The 27,512-nt window shown below is 41.2% G+C and overlaps 1 protein-coding gene across 7 annotated transcripts in view; it reads right to left on the reverse strand.

Annotated features, from left to right (window-relative positions):
• The window catches only part of LOC123508248 (ubiquitin carboxyl-terminal hydrolase 33-like), a 98,025-nt gene that overhangs the window by 68,989 nt on the left and 1,524 nt on the right, over nt 1–27,512 (reverse strand). For 6 of the 7 annotated variants that reach the window (XM_045261814.1, XM_045261815.1, XM_045261813.1 and 3 more), the window contains exon 2: nt 7,559–7,662. In XM_045261814.1, coding sequence (XP_045117749.1) covers nt 7,559–7,633 — 75 coding nt within the window. In that variant the 5' untranslated portion in view covers nt 7,634–7,662. Of the gene's footprint in view, nt 1–7,558; nt 7,663–11,993; nt 12,015–27,512 lie in introns of those variants that run through there. The other variant, XM_045261812.1, reaches the window with a different exon arrangement.

Here is a 27,512-nt window from a genome sequence, read left to right on the forward strand (position 1 = left end):
GTTCATGCTACTCGACCAGTTCTTGGCTTCGCTGAATCCTGACCTCCGCACCTTCATCAGAGAACACAGACCTTCATCTCTTGACCAAGCAGTGCAGCTAGCTGATGACTGGGAATCGGCACACAACACCATCAAACCCTCCTTCAGGTCTTCTTCACGATCCTTCAAGCCTCCTCTCCAGAAAACACCGCCTGTTCACTCGTCACCTTCACCAACTTCTTCCACTACATAGTGTCATGGATGTGGTGAGTTAGGCCACATTAGACCCTGGTGCCCCAGGAACCCACGTGCCTTCAAGGAGAGTTCTCCATCTCAACCCTTCATGGTAGGATTTTGCCTCTCTGATCACCGTGTTCCTCAGCACCTTTTTTCAGGCACCGTTAATGGATCATGGACATCTTCCATCCTTAGGGATACTGGCTGTTCCTGTATCGTGATTCCAAAGGAAGTTCTACCTGATGCTGACATTAGCAACTGCCGTTCCTGTCACGTTGCTGACTACCTGGGCCGTGTTGATACATTTCCTATCGTCCAATGCTACATCAAGTGTCCTTACTTTGAAGGTTGGACTGACGCGGTCCGAGCTCCCATCAAGTTTGCCAGTGTCCTAATTGGTAATGTCCCTGGGGTTCATACACCAAAAGAACCATGTCCTACCTTCAGTTATGATGAGCTAGTTTCAGTTCCATGATTCTCGTCTGCCTCTGCAGTAACACTTCCAGTCCAGAGTTTTTCAAAGCCTTGCTCTGTCTCCCAGGACTCTCTGCCTCCTGTTACTTCATCTGTCTCCCAGGACTCTCTACCTCCTGTTACTTCATCAGTGTGCTGTGGAGACTTGTGCCTCGACCACTAGGATGAAGGGCCTCCACCCACTTCATCTCCCGGATCGCCAGCCTCTATCTGTCACTCCTGAGGAATTTGGCCATCTTCAGAGGTCCTGTGACACTCTGACCATCGCCCGCACCAACGCTGCAACGGGAGAGATAGACCAAGTCCGGAACAAATCCACCTTCCAGTTTCTTTTCCAAGACAGACTCCTCTATCAGAAGTGTCTTTCTTCACGCCATCCAGAGAAGGTGGGTAAACTATGTTTAGTTGTTCCACGGAAGTGTTGGCCAATTATATTGAATATTGCACATGAAAATCCCTTAGCTGGTCACTACTCTCATCGCAAGACGGAACAGAAGGTTGCTGACCAATTCTTCTGGCCGGGAATGGGTACTGACATCAGAGTACACTGCCGTTCTTGCGACAAGTGCCAGCGCTTTTCTCAAAAGGGACGAGTAAAGCCGGCCCCCCCTGTAGCCTATGCCCATTGTTACCGAACCCTTTGCTCGGGTCGCAATAGATCTCTGGTTGAACCCCTCTCACCTCCATCATCTGCTGGCCATAAATATATCTTGACTCTCATAGACTTCTCCACAGGATTCCCCAAGGCTCTTCCATTAAAGGACTCTATTTCAGTGGCCGAAGCTCTCCTCACCATCTTTTCCAGAGTTGGCATCCCTCGTGAAGTCCTGCCCGACCATGGAACACAGTTCACCTCGGCCTTGATGGAAGAACTACATCCACTACTCGGGGTCAAGCCAATTTCTAATATGCCTTATCATCCCAATGGCAACAGTCACGTCCAAAGGTTGTATAGCCCTTTAAAATCCATCTTAAAGAAGCTCTACAGTGAGAAACCACATGAGTGGCATAGATTAGAGATGTACCGATACCGGTATCGGTATCGGCCAATTTTTTGGGTATCGGTATCGGCTTATTTTATGCCGATACTTCCGATACCTAAAAGGAATTTACTACTTAGTGATATATTCGATATAAGATATTGATGATACCAAATTAATATAATACGGCGTATTAAGTTTCCATGGTGATTACCGTATGTCATAGAATACTGCTTTCTGTAGTAATAAGCCACAACCTCTAAATTGGACGTGTATGAAATGCGTATAGGTTGAACTCCGGCGTCCTGTCACACGGTCGGTCATGAGTCACCACGCATTCTCACTGTCTCTCAGTCAGACGCTGCTCCTCCACTCACACAAAGTTCACACAGGTGAAAAGCTTATGTTTTTGAACTATAATCTAAGAATGTCAAACTTCAGATATTGAGAATCCAACAAAATGATTTGGAATATATATATATATATATATATATATATATATATATATATATATATATATATATATATATATATATATTCAGTAAGGTCCCGAGTTACGTCAGAGTTACGTTCCTGAAACATGACGTAAGTCGATTTTGTACGTAACTCGAGTTTTTGTACTTTCAAAGCATATTATCGAGTTTTCAACCAATCATTTTTATGGTTATTCAGGTAAGTAAAGGTTATATTGTTATATTGGTATATTATTTACAACTATGTAGGAATATATTGATTAGGGCCGCGAACGCCAAGGACTGCAGGTTGCCGAGAGGGGCCTGAGGCCGCCAGGAGGGTGGGCAGGTCAAATGTTGTGACGCCCAGGGCGGGACAGCTGGGAGCTTTGTGGAGTGCGGTAGGAGTAGAAGTGTTATATAAGTAAAAGGTTATATTGTTATATTATTTACAAGTATGTAGGAATATGAAACACAAGCTTGTTTTTGTTGTTGATTAGGGCCGCGAACGCGAAGGACTGCATGTTGCCAGAGGGGTGGACGCCTGAGGCTGCCAGGAGGGCAGGCAGGTCGAATGTTGTGACGTCCAGGGTGGACAGCTGGGAGCGTAGTGTAGTGCGGTGGGAGTAGAAGTGTGGGCAGCGGAGGAGGAAATACAATAGGAAATAGGGATCAGCAGACAGGCGCAGATGGTGCAAATGACCTGCAAGTGTCGTGTGGCCCAGACGAAGGCTCCGGAGTTGTTATTGTTGTGATAGGTGCGCGAGCCCTCAAGGTCGTCAACCTCCCCGTTGTCATGGTAACGGGCTTCCCATTTTCTTCTTCACTCCCTTATACACAGCTGCTGCCTCTCTTCTCATGTCTTTTAATTATGTCCACTTTTTCTTGTAGCGTAATGGTTTTCCTTTTCTTAGCATCACTGCTATCACTCAGGAGTTTTCTTTTTGGTGCCATTGAGCAAGATACTAAGATAGTCAGCAAACGCAGATGTAGGAACACTCTTGCCAGGGGCGACAGTGTGGTGGAACTGAGGTACGTAGAGTGTTATTGTATTCAAGCGTGAGGTGGGCAGTGTGGCAGATAACCACTAGTGACGCCTGGCGGCCAACAATAACAATAAACCCCGCGCTTTACGATTTATAAATTTTCAATTTTTTAAATCTTAAATTGCCTTATAGTGGACTGACGTAAGTGCGAGTTTGATGTAACTCGAGACCGACGTGACCCGAGACCTTACTGTATATATATATATATATATATATATATATATATATATATATATATATATATATATATATATACACTTAACCCTCGGCTATCGCGCCTAATTGGGGCCGAAATAGCATCGCTATAGCCGAAAACGCGATAGCCGAATTGATCTTGGCGGGAAGGCGGTTTTTAGCCAATGAGCGCTCAGATATCCCATGATGTCATGGCTGGGCGCGCGATAGCAGGCATCTGAGGTCGCGATAATGAAATTTTAGCAGCTTTTCATGGGTGCGTGATAGCAATAAAACGCAATAGCGGAAGTCGCGATAGCCGAGGATTGACTGTATATATATATATATATATATATATATATATATATATATATATATATATATATATATATATATATATATATATATATATACTCGTATATTAGTTAGGCATTTTGCATTATTGTATATAACAGCATATTCTTATTTGATTTATAATTAACAGTGCTACTGCTAACCTTTTCCAAGATATCATACTGGAATAGGTGGAAGCTCGAATTATATATGTATATTAATTTTAATGCAAGTTTAATTTTTGAGTTGTGTTAACCTAAGGATGTAAAAATTCCATAACTAAGAAAGTAACGATTCTGTTTTGTAATCATGTGCATTGTGTATAATTTGTTGCATATTAATTATTTAAGATCATAGCAATACACTAGAAATTTAGAATAAACTAAACTTTTTTCTATTTAATTGAAAAGATTAGGTGAAAGCTCATTTTTCTGAATTGGTCTACTAATGTCTAATGAATTAATATCAAAGGATGTCAGATTTAATTAAAGAGAAACATACACAACAAAATGAGTTTCTTTTGCTAATATTTTGTGTCTGTTTTACAATTTTAATAATTTAAAAAATATTTTTGATCGCCAAAATATCGTCAATAAAATTAATAATGAAAATGCACAAGACCAAATGGTCGATAAAGGAGTAAGAAGTAAGAATTTAAAACAACTGACAAGAATCAGAAGACTGAGAAGATATTCATTCCAATTACTGAGTAATTTACCTTTGCAAATGGCTTCAAAACATTCTCAGAATGCCTTACAGCATCCCCCAAAACAAAGCCTCCCATCTGATAACGCTCGCCGTCCACCAACTCATCCTGGTGTCCAGTGCAGTAATCACTATAAGTAGTAGTATCGGTATCGGTGGTATCGGTATCGGTAGTAGTATCGGTATCGGCCCAATTAGGTGGTATTGGTATCGGAATCGGCCAAAATTTTGGTATCGATACATCTCTAGCATAGATATCTATTACCAACCTTGTTTGCCCTTAGAGAAACTCCCAGTGACAGGACAGGATTCTCGCCCTTCGAGCTACTCTATGGACACAGCGTCTGTGGTCCTCTCTCCGTGCTCCGTGACCTCTGGGAAGACAAGACACTCCCACAAGACGAACGGACCAGCTTCCAGTGTGTCCTAGAGCTTCAAGAGAAACTGAAGGAGTGCAGCAAGATTGCCGTTCAAAATGCTGAGGTAAGCAGCCACCTCTACAAGGGGTAAGGTTGACTATTTTTTTTATGTTCCCCAAGGGCCTAAAGTCTTCCATATTAATATTTTAAAGAAATACCATCGCCAAGCCCAAGTCCAGTGTGTTTAGGTCCTGGATGAAACTACTACACTAGAAGCACTCTCGGCACCCGGGAAGGATGGACCAACCGTTATTGAGGAGCCACTTCCCGATGAAGTGTTCCACACCCCGACAACACAGAGCTCCTAGGACTTCTCTAATCCTCGGCCTCATGTAGGAGAAGCCCTCACCTGGGAACAGCATTCCAGTATTGAAGATCTTTTGGGTGAATTTACGGATATATTTTCTGATATTCCAGGTCACTGCACTACCTTGGAACATGACATCACTCTTACCACGACCGATCAAGTGCAGAGTTAGTAAGGTGTATCCAGTCCCTATTCATCTCCAGCCATCTTTCAGACAGGAAGTTGAGACACTCTTTCAACAGGGGATTATTCAACGTTCATTCTCTCCCCACTGTTCTCCTGTTGTAATGCTAAGGAAACCAGACAAGTCCTACCGTATGGCTATTGACTACCGTCAGTTAAACTCCATCACTGTTTTCCATGCAGAATCCACTGGCAACATTACTGAAGACTTATATAAATTATCAGAATCCAAGTATTTCAGCGAGTTAAATCTGTGTAAGGCTTATTATCAAGTATCTCTTACCGACAGGACCAAAGCTCTCATTGCCTTTCCAACCCACCTTGGGTTAATGGAGTTTCGTCGTATGCTCTTCGGTCTCTCTACTGCCTGTGCTACCTACATCCGCCTCGCGCACCTTGTACTCGCTGGACTCTCCAACGTTTCCTTCTATTTGGATAATATTTTTGTCTATTCCAAGGACTGGCCTACACATCTTCAAGTTCTGCGAGGCGTTCTTCAACAGCTGAGAGAACATCATCTCACCATCAAGCCATCTAAGTGTCGTTTTGGCGTCTCCTCCATCCACAACCTCGGATTTATCGTTGACGGGCCAAACCTTTACCCTCAACATGACAAGACGAAGGATATCTCTGCCATGCTTCCACCTGCCAGCAAGAAGCTTCTCAAAGCTTTCCTTGGACTTGTGTCATTTTATCGCATGTTTATTCCTCAGGCAGCTGAATACACCAGCCCCCTATCCAATCTTCTCAAGAAGGCTGCTCCCGAACCCTTGGTCTGGAGTGAAGATTTGTTGGTCTGCCCACCAGTCCTCCATCTGCCGAACCCAGATCTCGTCTTCGTTCTGAGAACTGATGCCTCTAGCCGCAGGATTGGAGCCATCCTTCTGCAGTATTACAACGACTGTCCCCATCCCGTTGCCTACGCCAGCCAGAAGCTACTTGACCATGAAACCCGGTACTCCACCATCTTTGCCATCAACAGGTTTGACTTCTACCTTTGCGGTAAGGAGTTCATCTTGGAGGTTGACCACAAGCCTCTGTTATACCTGTCTACCTTCAAAGGCAAGAATGATGGGACTACTTCATTAGGCCTACAAATTCAGAGACGTCCATGTGGCAGGAAAAGATAATCTAGGTGCTGACTCGCTAAGTAGATCCTGTTGATCCTACTAATATAGTGTAATCTACTTGCAGCAGATTCTTGTTTGGGGGGTCATGTGAGGATATAAGGGAGATACGTCGTGCCGGCTCTTCCTCCCTTCCTAAACTACCTTGCCTCGGTAGTTACTATACACTCTGCCGGCTTCGTTATACCCCTAGGCCGACCCTTGTTAAGTTTTGGATCTCTGGTACCATGAAGCTTCAGTACCATGAGGCTTTGCTACTGGCCTTGGCTCCTCCCTTTCCGAGGCTACAATTGGATCCGGGTTTTGAAACCAAGACAGACACCAGCACACTGTCCCTTGGTGAACACCTCACCTCTCTTCAAGCTGGTTCCTCGTCTCACTGGAAAAGCAGCCAGCCTGGGCTCCTGCTGCTTCTCTCCATACCTCCACCTGCTACCGCTGTCGTCTCCCTGCCGCACTCCAGCTTCTGGACTTCACCTCCCGGCTTATTGCTGAGTGGATCTTCACCGGTGCACCCAACCCCAGTGACTAAGCACGCCGTCTCTTTGCACACGACAGCAGTGGTTCGGTTATTTATCATATTGTCTCTTTGGTGTTAATACACTCATTCTATTTTATATTGTTTTCCTTTCCAAAAGGGCTAGTCCAATTGTTCCTGGCTTAACATCATATATTTTGAGGGCGAGAGATCATGGCCTCCCGTTTACCCTCACACAAATTATGTAATTTCTAATAAACTGAACCTACACATGGGAAGCATTTTTTTGTCAAGGGCATGCATACGGTTTTTGTCACCATTTTAAGCTTCTCAACATCACCCATTGATTTGTATATATATTATTTTTTCACTGACAATACAGTTGTGTTTTTGTAGTTATGAGCTTCCAGCTAGTATCTGTACATATTGCATCCTTGTACATATGTATATACTGTATATAAAGAAACCCCCTGAAGACTGGTACTCCTCCTCAGTATAAACTAAGCCATCTAAGAATTATAAATTCTCAGATCAAATGGTGTAAAGAAACACTAATGATTGGTAGTGACCAGAAACTATATAAAAGAAAAAAGCAACTTTAATCTTAAAAGCCCATCAATAACCTAATTGCTTCCCAAGCAAAGCAGAGAAACAATGTACACACCTCCTTTTTCTCAGCTAGAAGCTTGGCGCTGAAATTCTTATCAATGACATGTTGGTGGGGACATGGCGCTCCCATGGTGATCCCTGGCCAGCACACTCATGCACCTGCAGAAGAATGATCCATAAAGTCTCACATGCACATGATAAATTACAACACACCACCTACTATATCACTTCCTGTGCCCAATAAAGCAACAGTTGATATAGTACTGGTATCATCAATGTTTTTTCTTGTTTCTTTTAAAGTTAAATACAAAATATAAAAAACAAGTAAAATAAATAAAAAAAAAAAAAAAATGGCACAAGCAAAAATGTATTATATCCCTTATGCTCCCAAAAATTAAAGAGTCATGACAAGAAAAAGATCAATTCATCTCAGGGTTACGACGGGTAACGCAGTGGTACACATCTCAGGGCTACGTTGGGTGATGCAGTGGTACGCATCTCAGGGCTACGTTGGGTGACACAGTGGTATACATCTCAGGGCTATGTTGGGTGACACAGTGGTACGCATCTCAGGGCTACGTTGGGTGACACAGTAGTACGCATCTCAGGGTTACATTGGGTGACACAGTGGTACGCATCTCAGGGTTATGTCCGGTGACACAGTGGTACGCATCTCTGGGCTATGACGGGTGACACAGTGGTATGCATCTCAGGGCTATGACGGGTGACACAGTGGTACGCATCTCAGGGCTATGACGGGTGACACAGTGGTACACATCTCAGGGCTATGACGGGTGACACAGTGGTATGCATCTCAGGGTTATGACGGGTGACACAGTGGTACGCATCTCAGGGCTATGACAGGTGACACAGTGGTACACATGTCAGGGCTACGTCTGGTGACACAATGGTACGCATCTCAGGGCTATGATGGGTGACACAGTGGTATGCATCTCAGGGCTATGACGGGTGACACACAGTTGTTGCCATAAATGATGCTAAAATTCTGTGTCAGTGTTAATGTCCATGTGCCATTCAACTAGTTTGATCCAATTGCATGGAAGAGTGGACCAGTGATAATATCTGACCTGGCAATTGCATGACAGATCCCACATTCACCATTTTATCCACTCCGCCACCATCTCCCTAAAGCTCCCTAAACTGGGATCACAAACAACACTACTACAACAATCACAAACAAGCACTTATACAAAACAATCATGGGCACACTGTGGCTCAGTTGTTTAAAACACCACACCAACAATACAAATATGTACACATAAAATGAGACACTATCCTTCTCCTGTTAGTTCTTTAAGGAGATATAGGCACTATGCTCAATCCCAGTCCTTATTGCCTCAAGTACCCTTGCCAGCTATACAGCAAGGCAGTGAGGTGGGAGAAGAGGGCCATTCAGGGTGATTCGTGTCATGACCAATCCCAGCATGCGGGCTGGTTTCATGTCTGCTGCATTGGCTCATTTATGCATACTTACACGATACTAGTTGACAGTAGTGTTTTGTGGATCTGCATTAATCATGGCTTCCCTAATTTCTCAAGCTCATTTTTCTCGTCTTCCCCTATACCACTACACAACTCTTTCAGCTCACTAGATCATCACAACACGAACAACTCTACTATGCAACACCTTCCCCCCTCTCAAGCCCCAAACATTCAATAGCATGTAGCTCATAACCAAGCTCCATCTTTGTCACCCAGGCCTATCAATACACACATATGGATGGATGTCCCCTACACCCCTGACCCTGACTAGACTACTCACTCACCCTTCATTATCAACACTAACATTGATAGAATTGACTCATCCCCCAGCCATGCTTCTTCCTCTTTTTCATATTCTTTCCCTTCCTTTTCTGACTCCCCATAACCTTCTCTATCCTCCTCCTCTTGTCCCTTGCCACCACCATCATCTCCTACACCACAAAGTTCCCTTCCCACATCAAAACCCCAATTTTCTTAGATTACTAACAATAAATTTTTGCAGTATAATAAATAAAACAGCCTGTTACAGCACCTAATAAAAACCCATAATTCCGACACAATAGTAGGAACTGAGACATGGTTGACACCTGACAATGCCAGTAATGAATCTTTCCCATCTCCCTTTAATATAACTATTTTCTGTAAAGACCATTCAACAGACCTAAGCAAAGGTGGCATGATCTCACTGCCACCAAGCAGGTCTTTGTGTTAAGCATAGGCCAGACTTTGACATAGATTGTGAAATCAGCTAGGTTCAACAACAAATCTCGAATTGTAAATCTCTATTTTGCAGCTTTCTAGACCTCCTTCTACTAATATTGATTACATACACAACCTTCAACATTCTCTTTCATGCATACAGGCAGACAAACACATCTGGATTTCAGGTGATTTTAATCTTCCTAACATTGACTCGACTGTTATATTCCCACTTGATCCTCCTGATGTAAACACTCCCAACCTCATTATTCCCCACACAAATAGACACCAATTACACAACACATTCATTGACATCATGAATACATTTTCACTCTCAGACAGTACTCCAGCCAACGCCGACACAAACACTAACATGCCTCAATGGCCACAGTAGCATGGTACAACCTTTTATAACATCACACACACTAGATCTCCTCACAAACAACATACTTAACATAACAAATACTACTCAGGTTGTCCCAGGGCTCAGTGACCATGACATATTAATTATTGACACTGATCTCAGACTGACCAGACAAAAATAGTGACCCAGACAAATTTTGCTCTATTCCTGAGCTGACATAGACAAAATCAAACAAGACTGCTCACTGCTTAACTTTTTTGCTACAGATCCTTATTCAAGCCTTCTTTTCTTGAACTGGAATAACCAGAAGTGCACTATACGTACACACTGCCATGAACACACATAGCACAAAAAACATCCTTAATTAGGTACACACTTCCTTGGTTCTCTAAGGAACAGTGCAAACAACACCACAAGAAACAAGGACTCTACAGATGGGCACAGATACACAATGCAACAGAAAAATTGGTCTGTGTATTTGAAACACCAAAAATATTGCAGAACACAAACACATAGCTGATTATCTCGAAGACAATGTAAAAAATATAAAAGAAACTTTTCAAATTTTTTAAGACTCATAGACAGAACACCAACTATAACATCCCTTAAATACAACAATAACATTTTAATCACCACACCAGAATCTAAAGCACAATTACTCAACACACAATTCCATTCAGTATACACAGAAGAAAATTGCCAAATATCTAACATGCTAAATAGTCCTTTCCCCAACATATCCTCTTTAGACATTACAACTGATGGCATCCAAAAATTTCTGGAAAGACTTGATACTACCAAATCTATTGGCCTTAAAATATTCCAGCTTTCATATTTAAATCCTGAGTTTCCTTCCTTGCCCCCATCCTTCACACTATCTATATACAATCCCTCTAGAGATCCTCTATGACACTACCATCTGACTGGCTTTTGGCAAATATTAGTGCATGCTTCATTTTGAGACATGCACTAATATTTGCCTCATCTCATTAACATTGATTCCTTGTAAAATTTTTAACATATACATACACATAATAATCATCATGCCACAAACAACATCCTCACCAACACTCAGCATGGTTATCAGCCCAAAATGTACATGTGAATCACAGCTCATTACCACATTCCACAACATTACAGGACAACTTGACCAATATGCCATTAAACAAGTTGACAGGATAGTAATAAATTTTGCCAAAGCATTTTGACAAAATCCCTCGCTAAAGATTGACACTTAGATTAAAATACTACACTATTTCCAGACCACTTCTTCACTCCATCACAACATTTTTGACAAACAGGACTCAACATGTTCTACTAGACGATTCTTCATCTAACACTATTTCTGTTTCTTTAGGTGTCCCCCAAGGCACTATTTTAGGCTCCCTTCTATTCTTACTAAATATCAGTAAACTTCCACTATCAATACCTAATTCTTCCACAAGACTATGTGCTGACGACAATCTACTGTACAGAGCAGTAAAGACCAGTGATGACTGCAGACTCCTCCAACAGGACTCGGATGCCCTTCAACAGTGGGAATACATCTGGCAAATGCATTTCTGACTTGACAAATGTAAACTGTTACACTTCACATGCTCATACAATTCCATCCAGCACACATACACCCTCCATAATACATAACTAGAATCTGTTCAGACATATAAATACTTGTACCTTGGTGTTCATCTTTCTACAAACCTGAAATTCAACACTCATACATTCAATTTGCTCTAAAGTCAACTGAACACTGGGGTTCTTGAGGAGAAACTTACACAGCTGTACACATGATATAAAAAACATAGCATACAATACACTTGCCAGACCAATAATTGAATACAGTTCCACAGTGTGAGACCTACATACACACAGAAACATTGAAGTGCCACTTTAGTGTGTGGTCTACTACTGTAGTGGGGCATACCTTCCTATAAGGGTGCAGTTTACCTCAGGTTACTTGACCCAACCCAACCTGGAAGAATTACAAGACTTTACTGAAGAGTGCTTGACCCTCACTTGACCCAACTCATACTTAACTTTACATGTTTAATTTCATTAACCCCTTGAACCACATAAAAGGTCAAATACAAATATACAAAACAAAGGACATGAATGAAGGAATGATGGGCCTTGGGTTTTTGGTTTAAAGCAAGGCTCTGATTGTTGGTATTTTCATATGCAGTGCTGTGACAGAGACACTCTGATATCCATCATTGATTGAGAATGTGAACTGGGCTCAGAGATTCATTTAGATGAAGAGACTGCGTGTGCAAATCTAAATGCCATTGGTTACTGCCATTTCACAGTGAAACATCAAGAATATTATGTGGATCCAGTGACAGCATCAAACATGCAAGCGATTGAATGTGCATGGTTGGATGCCAAAGTATGCATTTTAAAGAAAATAGTAAGAGGCATTAGTATTGAGTTGCTGTAATCACGCCTTGATCACTTTTACTGAAAAGTGCTACAAATAAAATGCAGATTTGTTTATGGCATTTTCAAATGACATATGAAATGTATATTACTAAAGGATATATATGTAATGATTGGTTTCTTTTGTGTAGGTATATTTTATGGTTTATAACTATTATCGTGATTTGTTTTGTTTTCTGTATAATAAGATATTAATTAACATCAATGTTTTTCACCATGATTTATTTGGTTTTCTGTGTATTAAAATATGAATTAATAAATGTTTTAGCACACAATTATTTATTCTGGTAGACTCCACACTAAAATGTAAATATTATAGTAGACCACACGCTAAATTATAAATATGTACCCCGGTAGGCTGCACACTAAAACAGCACCAACATTGATAGGTTAGAGCAAATCAGCACCAAGGAGGCAAGATCCATTACAAACAATTACACTTTAACACCTGGCATTACACGTTTAAAACAACAAATAAACAAGGATTCTCTTCACATACACAGATAAACACACAGACTTACATGTATGTAAAAAACCACAAACAATCACAATGACATTGATCAACATAAACATACCGACACAGCACAAAAATTGAACATACTTGTAACACACACAACTGCATACCAAACATATCACACTAACACAGACACATAAAAGCACTCATATTTTCCAGTTTCCATACACCATAAAGGACTGGAACAGGTTTCCTCAATGTATTTTAGACAACAGTACAATAGACACATTCATATATATATATATATATATATATATATATATATATATATATATATATATATATATATATATATATATATATATATATATATATATATATATATATATATATATATATATATATATATATATATATATATATATATATATATATATATATATATATATATATATATATATATATATACATATATATATATATATATATATATATATATATATATATATATATATATATATATATATATATATATATATATATATACAGTAAAGTCCCGGTTACGTCGGTCTCGAGTTATGTCAAACTCGCACTTACGTCAGTCCACTATAAGGCAATTTAAGATTTAAAAAATTGAAAAGTTCTAAATCGTAAAGCGCGGGGTGTATTGTTATTGTTGGCCCAGGCGTCACTAGTGGTTATCCACCACACCACCCACCTCATGCTTGAATACAATAACACTCTACGTACCTCAGTTCCACCACACTGTCGTCCCTGGCAAGAGTGTTCCTACATCTGCGTTTGCTGACTATCTTAGTATCTTGCTCAATGGCACCAAAAAGAAAACTCCTGAGTGACAGCAGTGATGCTAAGAAAAGGAAAACCATTACGCTACAAGAAAAAGTGAACATAATTAAAAGACATGAGAAGGGAGGCAGCAGCTGTGTGTAAGGGAGTGAAGAAGAAAATGGGAAGCCCGTTACCATGACAACGGGGAGGTTGACGACCTTGAGGGCTCACGCACCCATCACAACAATAACAACTCCGGAGCCATTGCCTGGGCCACACGACACTCACAGCTCACTTGCACCGTCTGCGCTTGTCTGCTGATCCCTATTGCCCTTTCCTATTGCATTTCCCGCTCCACTGCCCACGCTTCTACTCCCACCGCACTGCACTACGCTCCCAGCTGTCCGCCCTGGGCGTCACAACATTCGACCTGCCTACCCTCCTGGCGGCCTCAGGCATCCACCCCTCTGGCAACATGCAGTCCTTCGCGTTCGCAGCCCTAATCAACAACAAAAACAAGCTTGTGTTTCATATTCCTACATACTTGTAAATAATATAACAATATAACCTTTTACTTATATAACGCTTCTACTCCTACCGCACTCCACAAAGCTCCCAGCTGTCCGCCCTGGGCGTCACAACATTCGACCTGCCCATCCTCCCGGCGGCCTCAGGCCGCCCTCTCGGCAACCTGCAGTCCTTCGTCATGCCCTAATCAATATATTCCTACATAGTTGTAAATAATATACCAATATAACAATATAACCTTTTACTTACCTGAATAACCATAAAAATTATTGGTTGAAAACTCGATAATATGCTTTGAAAGTACAAAAACTCGAGTTACGTACAAAATCGACTTACGTCATGTTTCAGGAACGTTACTCTGACGTAACTCAGACCTTACTGTATATATATATATATATATATATATATATATATATATATATATATATATATATATATATATATATATATATATATATATATATATATATATATATATATATATATATATATATATATATATATATATATATATATATATATATAAAGTCCCGGTTACGCCGGTCTCGAGTTATGTCAAACTCGCACTTACGTCAGTCCACTATAAGGCAATTTATGATTTAAAAAATTGAAAAGTTCTAAATCGTAAAGCGCGGGGTTTATTGTTATTGTTGGCCACCAGGCGTCACTAGTGGTTATCCACCACACCGCCCACCTCATGCTTGAATACAATAACACTCTGCCTCAGTTCCACCACACTGTCGCCCCTGGCAAGAGTGTTCCTACATCTGCGTTTGCTGACTATCTTAGTATCTTGCTCAATGGCACCAAAAAGAAAACTCCTGAGTGACAGCAGTGATGCTAAGAAAAGGAAAACCATTACGCTACAAGAAAAAGTGAACATAATTAAAAGACATGAGAAGGAGGCAGCAGCTGTGTGTAAGGGAGTGAAGAAGAAAATGGGAAGCCCGTTACCATGACAACGGGGAGGTTGACGACCTTGAGGGCTCACGCACCTATCACAACAATAACAACTCCGAGCCTTGCCTGGGCCACACGACACTCACAGCTCACTTGCACCGTCTGCGCTTGTCTGCTGATCCCTATTGCCCTTTCCTATTGCATTTCCTGCTCCACTGCCCACGCTTCTACTCCCACCGCACTGCACTACGCTCCCAGCTGTCCGCCCTGGGCGTCACAACATTCGACCTGCCTACCCTCCTGGCGGCCTCAGGCATCCACCCTCTGGCAACATGCAGTCCTTCGTCATGGCCCTAATCAACAACAAAAACAAGCTTGTGTTTCATATTCCTACATACTTGTAAATAATATAACAATATAACCTTTACTTATATAACGCTTCTACTCCTACCGCACTCCACAAAGCTCCCAGCTGTCCGCCCTGGGCGTCACAACATTCAACCTGCCCACCCTCCTGGCGGCCTCAGGCCGCCCCTCTCGGCAACCTGCAGTCCTTCGTCATGCCCTAATCAATATATTCCTACATAGTTGTAAATAATATACCAATATAACAATATAACCTTTACTTACCTGAATAACCATAAAAATTATTGGTTGAAAACTCGATAATATGCTTTGAAAGCACAAAACTCGAGTTACGTACAAAATCGACTTACGTCATGTTTCAGGAACGTTACTCTGACGTAACTCGACCTTACTGTATAATATATATATATATATATATATATATATATATATATATATATATATATATATATATATATATATATATATATATATATATATATATATATATATATATATATATATATATATATATATATATATATATATATATATATATATATATATATATATATATATATATATATATATATATATATATATATATATATATATATATATATATATATATATATATATATATATGTGTGTGTGTGTGTGTGTATATATACAGTAAAGTCCCGGGTTACGTCGGTCTTGAGTTACGTCAAACTTGTAGTTACGTCAGTCCACTATAAGGCAATTTAAGATTAAAAAAATTGAAAATTTATAAATCATAAAGTGTGGGATTTATTGTTATTGTTGGTGGTTGCCCGCCACACCGCCCGCCTCACGCTTGAATACAATAACACCCTGCCTCACTTCCACCACACCGTCGCCCCTGGTAAGAGTGTTATCCTACTTCTGCGTTTACTGACTCAAGTTCTTAGTATCTTGCTCAATGGCACCAAAGAGAAAACTTCTTAGTGACAGCAGTGATGCTAAGAAAAGGAAAACCATTACGCTACAAGAAAAAAGAGGACATAATTAAAAGACATGAGAAGGGAGGCAGCAGCTGTGTGTGAGGGAGGGAAGAAGAAAATGGGAAGCCCGTTACCATGACAACGGGGAGGTTGACGACCTTGAGGGCTCGCACACCCATCACAACAATAACAACTCCGGAGCCTTCGCCTGGGCCACACAACACTTGCAGCTGACTTGTACCGTCTGCGCCTGTCTGCTGATCCCTATTGCCCTTTCCTATTGCATTTCCTGCCACGCTGCCCACGCTTCTACTCCCACCACACTGCACTATGCTCCCAGCTGTCCACCATGGGCGTCACAACATTCGACCTGCCCACCCTTCTGGCGGCCTCAGGCATCCACCCCTCTCTGCAACCTGCAGTCCTTCGCGTTCGTGGCCCTAATCAACAACAAAAACAAGTTTGTGTTTCATATTCCTACATACTTATAAATAATATAACAATATAACCTTTAACTTACCTGAATGACCATAAACAATGATTGGTTGAAAACTCCATAATATGCTTTGAAATGTACGGAAACTCGAGTTCCGTAGAAAATCGACTTACGTCATGTTTCAGGAACATAACTCTAACGTAAACCGAGACCTTACTGTATATATATATATATATATATATATATATATATATATATATATATATATATATATATATATATATATATATATATATATATATATATATATATACATACACAGGAGAAAGATATATACATTTATCTTCATTATATCCACTTCACAAATGGATATAATGAAGATAACCTTTTGTGGGTCTTCTCTCTTTTATATATATATATATATATATATATATATATATATATATATATATATATATATATATATATATATATATATATATATATATATACAGGCAACCCCCGCTTAACGAAGGGGTTATGTTCCTAAAAACACTTCGTTAAGCGAAACTTCGTTAAGCGAACCAATTATAACCCCTGACTTGAACTTCCACTGAGAGTAAGCAAAGTGAGAGTGCATCATAGTACAGTGAAAGGTTTAATGAAAGTAAAAATTATGAAGTTTAACATTTAGGTAGTTAAATTTAATTTCAGTCATTATAATGTACACTAATGTATGTATGTACGTAAATTTATAATGTTGATGATCTTAAATTTATGAAGGGAGGGAAAGTGAAACGGGAAAGACACTAACCAGCAACCTGTGGAATGTAAACAAAGGGCGCATCATTGTACCGCATACAAAACTTATGTACCACATTTCCACAAGGCTTTCCATTTTATCTATTGTAGAGTCACGAGTTCAGGTGGTTCTTTTAGCTTGCAAGGAAGATACAGTCTCACCAGCCTCCTTAATAGTCTGCTGACTTGAAAATAGTGGAGACAGTATATGGAGTCAAGATAGTGGCCAGCAATGCTATAGTTTTCTCTCATCTTTCGTGTCTGTGAATAATATCCAGCTTCACTTCCAGAGTAAGAGACTTCCTGGTCTTCTTAGGAACACTAGGCCACATTGCAGGGCGTTTTGGTGGTAAGTTGAGCGAGTGAAGACGACCTGCTGCTGACGCCGTTATGTGGTGCGTGTTGTCCATGAGAGGCTTGATCTTAATCTTGATCTTGATTCTACAGATGTCTCAGAATTTCTCCTGAGGCAGGCCTTAGTATTTGTAGCTCCTGGTGTATTCAAAAGCTTGTCGGCTTGCGTGATACAACGGGGCTTTCAAACTTGGAAAAAATTACCTGGATAAAACTTCGTTAAAGCGAGTTTGGTGTTCGTTAAACGAGCAGATGATAGTAAAATTAAACCTTCGTTGTGTGAACCTTCGTTAAACGGGGGTTGCCTGGATATGTGTGTGTGTGTGTGTGTGTGTGTGTGTGTGTGTGTGTGTGTGTGTGTGTGTGTGTGTGTGTGTATCACGCAAGGCGACAGGCTTTTGAATACATCAACGCCTCTCATGGACAACACGCGCACCACTCACTGCCCTGTTCAAAACAATAACAGTGTCAGCAGCAGCTAGTATTCCCTCGCTCAACTTACTGCCAAAACGCCCTGCAATGTCGCCTAGCGTTGCTAAGAAGACCAGGAAGTCTCTTACTCTCGAGGTGAAGCTGGATATTACGTATTTACAAACATGAGAGAGGCGAGAAAACTAATAGCATTGTTCGCCACCATCTTGACTCCATCTACCGTCTCTACTATTTTCAAGTCAGCAGACTCTATTAAGAAGGCTGGTGAGACTGTATCTTCCTTGCAAGCTAAAAGAACCACCTGAACTCATAACTACAATGGATAAAATGGAAAGTCTTGTGGAAATGTGGTACATATAAGTTTTGTATGTGATACAATGATGTGCCCTTTGTTTACATTCCACAGGTTGCCGGTTAGTGTCTTTCCCGTTTCACTCTCCCTCCCTTCATAAATCTAAGATCATCAACATTATAAAGTTACGTACATACATACATTAGTGTACATTACAGTATAATGACTTAAATTAAACTGCCTAAATGTTTAACTTCATAATTTTTACTTTCATTAACCCCTTCCATACCGCAAGACTGTTTTGTGGTACGTGAGTACCACGCACAAAAGCGACCTCGTGGTACAAGAAGATGCCGCAATGCAAGTGCATACACACCAATACATTTCCGTGTATAACCGTGGCCTGAGTGCGGATTTTGCCTTTTTCATGCTCCACGTGGTTCACTATAAACAAACAAACACTGGAGGCGTTACTTTTAGCCACCCCAGCGTAACAAAACCATACCCCCCACTACCCAATCAATATCAGAGTTAATTTTTCATGCATAAACTATAAAGCCAATCACTATTCTTTGACATATATTATTCCCACAGTCCCCCCAAGAACATCAGTTCTCTAGTATCGGCCGTGGTGAAACTGTTCTATTGCCTCTAGTTAGAGATAATGGCGTCTGCTTCGTGTAGCAGCGATGAGGATTATCATAACTATGAGACAGATAGTGAGGATATACTGGAAGACTCTCCAGATGAATATGATTCAGACTATGATCCTGAAAAAGAAATAGGAGAGAGTGATAGTGACAGCAGTGTTGAAACCCTCTCGGCAAGTGAGGGGGAGCAGCCTAGTTATGACTGCCTCAGGGCCACCCTCACCAGTTGCAGAGTGTGTGGTGCTGAATTTATGATTAGTGCACAATTTATGATTATGTTTACATTTTCTTTTATTAATAAAATGACAAAAATATGTTTAGAAAAAAGTACATAACACTGAGTTAGAAAGAAATATAATGTGTAGATCTGGCCGTGAGGCACGTGCGCACACGGGCAGGGGGCTGCGGTATAGGAGGGGAACGCTTTGTTTATATCGGGGGGTGGCTGCGGTAAGGAAGGGGTTAAACCTTTCACTGTACAACGATGCACTCTCGCTTTGTTTACTCTCAATGGAAGTTCAAGTCAGGGGTTAAACTTGTTTTAATCGGTTCGCTTAACAAAGTTTCGCTTAACGAAGGGTTTTTTGGGAACGTAACCCCTTCATTAAGCGGGGTTTGCATGTATACTAATATTTTACCGCCATGTAGCATTTCCCAACACCCCCTAAAATCAATTTCAGCACCCCTGGGAGTGCTAACAATCCAGGTTAAGAAATGCTGCTCTAAACAAAAATTTTTTTCTTTTTTATGCAAGAGGAAAGACTACCAAGGGCAACAAAATTTGAAAAAAAAAAGGCCCATTGGAACTGCAGTTTCCCTAAAAGATCTGAAAGGGTCATCCAAAAGCCAGGGACAAATGTCTTAACACCCAGGGGTGTGGAGTCGGATTTTCAAAAGTCCGACTCCGACTCCAGTAAATCTAAATGTTGCGACTCCGACTCCGACTCCAGGAAATTTGAAGGTTGCGACTCTGACTCCGCTTTTTTTTTTATTTATTTTATTTATTTTTTTTACAGTACAACGATATAGTCCATTTTTTTTTTTTAACATCAGGGATGGTGGCCAAGAGAAAAGATTAAACAAAAAGCCCGCTCGTTGCCACACCCAAAAAAGACGAAAGTCAAGAGAATCAATACTTTTTTTTTTTTTACGTAGGGAAGAGGGCCAGCCAAGGGCAAAAAAAAGAAAGTTAGAAAAAAGCCCACTTGAGCGCTAGCTCTCCAAAAAGTACAAAAAGTGCCAAAACCGTCAGCCAGAATTAGGGAAGCAAATGCCTCGATACCTCCCTCTTAAAAGAAGACAAGTTGTAGGAATTTAGAAATACAGATGCAGGGAGGGAGTTCCAGAGTTTACCAGTGAAAGGGATGAATGATTGAGCGTACTGGTTATCTCTTGCATTAGAGATTTGGACAGAATAGGGATGAGAGGAAGAATAAAGCCTTGTGCAGCGTGGCCGCAGGAGGAGGGGAGGCATGCAGTTAGCAAGATCGGTAGAACAGTTACCATGAAAATAGCGATAAATTATAGAAAGGGATGCAACATTTCGGCGGTGAGAAAGAGACTGAAGACAGTTAGTCAGAGGAGGGGAGTTGATGAGACGAAGAGCTTTCGATTCCACCCTATCAAGCAAAGCTGTGTGACTGGAACCCCCCCAAACATGCGAAGAGTACTCCATACAGGGACGGATAAGGCCCTTATACAGAGTAAGCAGTTGGAGGGCAAGAAAAACTGGCGGAGACGCCTCAGAACACCTAACTTCATAGAAGCTGTTTTAGCAAGAGATGAGATGTGAAGTTTCCAGTTAAGATTATGAGCAAAGGACAGACTGAGGATATTCATTGTGGAAGAGGAAGACAGTTGAGTGTCATTGAAGAAGAGGGGATAGTTGTCTGGAAGGTTGTGTCGAGTTGATAGATGGAGGAATTGAGTTTTTGAGGCATTGAAAACTACTAGATTTTCTCTGCCCCAATCGGAAATTTTAGAAAGATCGGAAGTCAGGCATCCCCGCGTGATCTGTTAATTTCCTGAAGGGTTGGATGTCTCTGAAAGAACGTGGAAAGATGTAGGGTGGTATCATCAGCGTAGGAGTGGATAGGGCAAGAAGTTTGATTAAGAAGGTCATTAATGAATAATAGAAAGAGAGTGGGTGACAGGACAGAACCCTGAGGAACACCACTATTAATAGGTTTAGAAGAACAGTAGCCGTCTACCACAGCAGCAATAGAGCGGTCGGAAAGGAAACATGAGATAAAGTTGCAGAGAGAAGGATAGAAGCCGTAAGAGGGCAGTTTTGAAATCAAAGCTTTATGCCAGACTCTATCAAAAGCTTTTGATATGTCTAACGCAACAGCAAAAGTTTCACCGAAATCTCTAAAAGAGGATGACCAAGACTCAGTAAGGAAAGCCAGAAGATCACCAGTAGAGCGACCTTGACGGAAGCCATACTGGCGATCAGACAGAAGATTGTGAAGTGACAGATGTTTGAGAATCTTCCTATTCAGGATAGATTCAAAACTTTAGACAAGCAAGAGATTAAAGCTATAGGACGGTAGTTTGAGGGGTTAGAACGGTCACCCTTTTAGGAACAGGCTGAATGTAGGCGAACTTCCAGCAGGAAGGAAAGGTAGAAGTCGATAGACAAAGTTGGAAGAGTTTGGCCAGGCAAGGTGCAAGCACAGAAGCACAGTTTTTGAGAACAATAGGAGGGACCCCATCAGGTCCATAAGCCTTCCGAGGGTTTAGGCCAGCAAGGGCATGGAAAACATCATTACGAAGAATTTTGATTGTAGACATGAAATAGTCAGAGGGAGGAGGAGAGGAGGACAAGCCCAGAATCGTCCAAGGTGGAGTTGTGAGCAAAGGTTTGAGAAAAGAGTTCAGCTTTAGAGACAGAAGAGATGGCAGTGGTGCCATCAGGATGAAATAAAGGAGGAAAGATGAAGAAGTGAAGTTATTTGAGATGTTTTTGGCTAGATGCCAGAAGTCACGAGGAGAGTTTGAGTTTGAAAGATTTTGACATTTCCTATTTATGAAAGAGTGTTTGGCAAGTTGAAGAACAGACTTGGCATGATTCCGGCAGAGATATAAAGTGCATGAGATTCAGGAGATGGAAGGCTCAAGTACCTTTTGTGGGCAACCTCTCTATCATGTATAGCACGAGAACAGGCTGAGTTAAACCAAGGTTTAGAAGGTTTAGGTTGAGAAAAAGAATGAGGAATGTACGCCTCCATGCCAGATACTAACACCTCTGTTATGCGTTCAGCACAAAGAGATGGGTCTCTGACACGGAAGCAATAATCATTCCAGGGAAAATCAGCATAATACCTCCTCAGGTCCCCCCAACTGGCAGAGGCAAAACGCCAGAGGCACCTTCGCTTTGGGGGATCTTGCGGAGGGATTGGAAAAATAGGACAAGATACAGAAATGAGATTGTGATCGGAGGAGCCCAACGGAGATGAAAGGGTGACAGCATAAGCAGAAGGGTTAGAGGTGAGGAAGAGATCAAGAATGTTGGGCATGTCTCCAGGATGGTCAGGAATATGAGTAGGGTGCTGCACCAGTTGCTCTAGGTCATGGAGGATAGCAAAGTTGAAGGCTAGTTCACCAGGGTGGTCAGTGAAGGGAGAGGAAAGCCAAAGCTGGTGGTGAACATTGAAATCTCCAAGAATGGAAATCTCAGCGAAAGGGTAGAGGGACTTACATATTTTCGAGTCAATCCATAATAAAAGTGTACTTGACGATTATATAATTATCATAAATTAATAAAAATTATCTTTATATGTAATGCTTGATTGGACACATCCTCCACAAAGTCAATTTCTCCCAATTTGTAGGAATCTCCATGAGGTGGAATCTTTACTCAAAAATTTATCACATAAAGGAGTCGGAGTCGCTCATATTTTTACCGACTCCGACTCTGACTCCAATTCTGACTCCGACTCCAACTCTGACTCCGGCCAAAAGTAGCCGACTCCTCGACTCCTTGACTCCGACTCCACACCCCTGTTAACACCTCTCTCTTAAAAGAAGTCAAGTCGAAGGAAGCTGGAAATATAGAAACAGGTAGGGAGTTCCAGAGTTTACCAGAGAAAGGTATGAATGAGAATACTGGTTAACTCTTGTATCAGAGGGTTGGCCATAATAGGGATGAGAGGAAGAAGAAAGCTTTGTACAACGAGGCCACAGGAGGAGGGGAGGCAAGCAGTCAGCAAGATCAGTAGAGCAGTTAGTATGAAAATAGCAATAAAAGATAGAAAGATATGCAACATTTCAGCGGTGAGAAAGAGGCTGAAGACAGTCAGTCAAAGGAGGGGAGATGATGAGACGAAATGCTTTTGATTCCAACCCTATCTAATAAAGCTGTATGAGTATGAGTGGAACCCCCAAATATGCGGAGTACTCCATACAAGGACAGATAAGGAAGATAAGGAGTTAGCAGTTGGAGGGGCAAGAAAAACCGGTGGAGACGCTGCAGAACGCCTATTTCATTGGAGCTGTTTTAGCAAGAGATGAGATGTAAAGTTTCCAGTTAAGATTATGAGTAAAGGACAGACGAAGGATATTCAGTGTGAAAGAGGAGACAGTTGAGTATCGTTGAATAAGGGATAGTTGTCTGGAATGTTGTGTCAAGTTGATAGATGGAGGAATTGAGTTCTTGAGGCATTGAAAACTACTAAATTTTCTCTACCCCAATCAGAAATCTTAGAAAGATCAAAAGTTAGGCATTATGTAGCATCCCTGCATGATCTGTTGACTTCCTAAAGGGTTGGTCATCTCTGAAAGGACCTGGAAAGGTGTAAGGTGTTATCATCAGCATAGGAGTGGATAGGGCAAGAAGTTTGATTAAGTAGGTCATTAATGAATAATACAAAGAGAGTGGGTGATAGGACAGAACCCTGAGGAACACCACTGTTAATAGATTTAGGAGAAGAGCAGTGGCCATCTACCTTGGCTGATATAGAATGGTCAGAAAGGAAACTCGAGATAAAGTTGCAAAGAGAAGGATAGAAACCGTAGGAGGGCAGTTTTGAAATCAAAGCTTTCTGCCAGACTCTATCAAAAGCTTCTGATATGCCTAACATGACAGCAAAAGTTTCACTGAAATCTCTAAAAGAGGATGACCAAGACTCAGTAAGGAAAGTCAGAAGATTAACAGTAGAGCGACCTTGACGGAAACCATACTAGCCATCAGATAGAAAATTGTGAAGTGACATGTTTAAGAATCTTCCTATTGAGGATTGATTCAAAAACTTTAGACAGGCAAGAGATTAAAGCTATAGGACGGTAGTTTGAGGGATTAGAACGGTCACCCTTTTTAGAAAACTGAATGTACAGTAAGCCCCACACTTGGCAAATTAATTAGTCTGGCAAAACTACCACCAAATGCGAATTTCGCCAAGCACGAATTCTTTATACCATATAAATTGCCTAAAAAATGCCTCAATCAGTCTTTGGTCATTGTAAAAGACCCTCTTTTGACCCCTAAAATACCATCTTTCAAGCTGAAATAAAATCTTTGCCTTCACATATTATTAGAAAACATGTACAAAACAGACCAATAAACAATAAATAAAGCTAATAAGACATGATATAAAGGCTGTAACTCCCCTTTTTCCACCCTTTTCCTTCGACCACTTTCATCCTTGCCACCACCACCATTGTCCTTACCCTCACAGGTACCACCTGTTGCACTGGTAGAGGCCATGTTGGCGGTAAATTGCCAGAATTCATTCCCATGCTAGCAGAACAGAGATTAGCACAAACAAAATACCTGAAGGGGACTATCACACTGCATTTTGATAGGTTTAGAGAGAGGTCTGACGTCACCGGGAGCCACGTGGTTCGCCATGCGGCTGCCAAGTTTGAATTCAAATCGCTAAGCGTGCACTCAGTGGTCTGTGGCCACACTACCGCCAAAAGTGATTTTTGCCAAGGTGAGATTTGCCAAGTACAGGGGCTTACTGTAAGCAAATTTCCAACAAGAAGGAAAGGTAGAAGTCAATAGACATACAGTAAGGTCTCGGTTTACGTCAGAGTTACGTTCCTGAAACATGACGTAAGTCGATTTTGTACGTAACTTGAGTTTCCGTATATTTCAAAGCATATTATCGAGTTTTCAACCAATCATTGTTTATGGTCATTCAGGTAAGTTAAAGGTTATATTGTTATATTATTTACAACTACGTAGGAATATGAAACACAAGTTTGTTTTTGTTGTTGATTAGGGCCACGAACGCGAAGGACTGCAGATTGCCGAGAGGGGTGGACGCCTGAGGCCGCCAGGAGGGTGGGCAGGTCGAATGTTGTGACCCCCAGGGGGGACAGCTGGGAGCGTAGTGCAGTGCGGTGGGAGTAGAAGCGTGGGCAGCGGGGCAGGAAATGCAATAGGAAAGGGCAATAGGGATCAGCAGACAGGCACAGACGGTGCAAGTGTCGTGTGGCCCAGGCGAAGGCTCCGGAGTTGTTATTGTTGTGATGGGCTTCCCATTTTCTTCCCTCCCTTCTCATGTCTTTTAATTATGTCCTCTTTTTCTTGTAGCATAATGGTTTTCCTTTTCTTAGCATCTCTGCTGTCACTAAGAAGTTTTCTCTTTGGTGCCATTGAGCAAGATACTAAGAACTTGAGTCAGTAAACGCAGAAGTAGGATAACACTCTTGCCAGGGGCGATGGTGTGGTGGAACTGAGGCAGGGTGTTATTGTATTCAAGCGTGAGGCGGGCGGTGTGGCGGGCAACCACCAACAATAACAATAAATCCCGCACTTTACGATTTATAAATTTTCAATTTTTTTAATCTTAAATTGCCTTATAATGGACTGACGTAACTACGAGTTTGACATAACTCGAGACCGACGTAACCTGGGACTTTACTGTAGTTGAAAGAGTTTGGCCAGGCAAGATGCAAGCACGGAAGCACAGTTTTAGTGAAAAATAGGAGGGACCCCATCAGGTCCATAAGCCTTCCGAGGATTTAGGCCAGCGAGGGCATGGAAAACATCATTACAAAGAACTTCAATTGTAGGTACAAAATAGTCAGAGGGAGGAGGAGAGGGAGGAACAAGCCAAGAATCATAAAAGGTGGAGTTGTTGGCAAAGGTTTGAGAGTAGAGTTCAGCTTTAGAGACAGAAGAGATGGTAGTGGAGCCATCAGGATGAAATAAAGGAGGGAAAGATGAAGTAGTAAAGTTATTGGAGATGGTTTTGGCCAGATGACAGAAGTCATGAGGGGAGTTGGAATTTGAAAGTTTCTGACATTTTTTATTTATGAAAGAGTGTTTAGCAAGTTGAAGAACAGACTTGGCATGATTCCGGGCAGGAGATGGAAGGCTCAAATACCTTTTATGGGTAATCTCTCTATCGTGTATAGCACGAGAAAAAGTTGTGTTAAACCAAGGTTTAGAAGGTTTAGGTTCAGAAAAAGAATGAGGACTGTAGGCCTCCATGCCAGACACTATCACTTCTGTTACGCGTTCAACACAGAGATGGGTCTCTGACACGGAAACAGTAATCATTCCTGGGAAAATCAGCAAATACCTCCTCTGGTCCTCCCAACTGGCAGAGGCAAAATGCCAGAGGCACCTCCACTTTAGGGGATCCTGAGGAGGAATTTGAGAAATATGACAAGATACAGAAATGAGATTACGATCGGAGGAGCCCAATGGAGAATATAGGGTAACAGCATAAACAGAAGGATTAAAGGTAAGGAAAAGATCAAGAATGTTAGGCATATCTCCAAGATGGAAAGGAATACAATAATTTATCACAACAACACCTCAACATTAACAGCGACATTTGATTCACTTCCTTCCCCCACCATCCAACTAAAAAATATGCGTGTTATGCACCAAATGAGCTGCCCTGAACATTATAAACAAGAATCAGAACCAGACTGAAGCACAGATACTTTTTTTAGTGAGTTTCATTATTCTAGGATCTGTATTAAAAGAAATAAAACTCTAAGAATGATGTTTTGAAAAATTATTATCAAGACTGCTAAATAGTAGTCATTGCAACATTTCAACCATGGAAAGAACATCTTAGTTTACATTATGCAATATTTGTTGGATCTGACAAAATTCATGTTATT

This window comes from Portunus trituberculatus, chromosome 24 (genome assembly GCF_017591435.1).
Source record: "Portunus trituberculatus isolate SZX2019 chromosome 24, ASM1759143v1, whole genome shotgun sequence".
NCBI classification, from domain to species: domain Eukaryota; kingdom Metazoa; phylum Arthropoda; class Malacostraca; order Decapoda; family Portunidae; genus Portunus; species Portunus trituberculatus.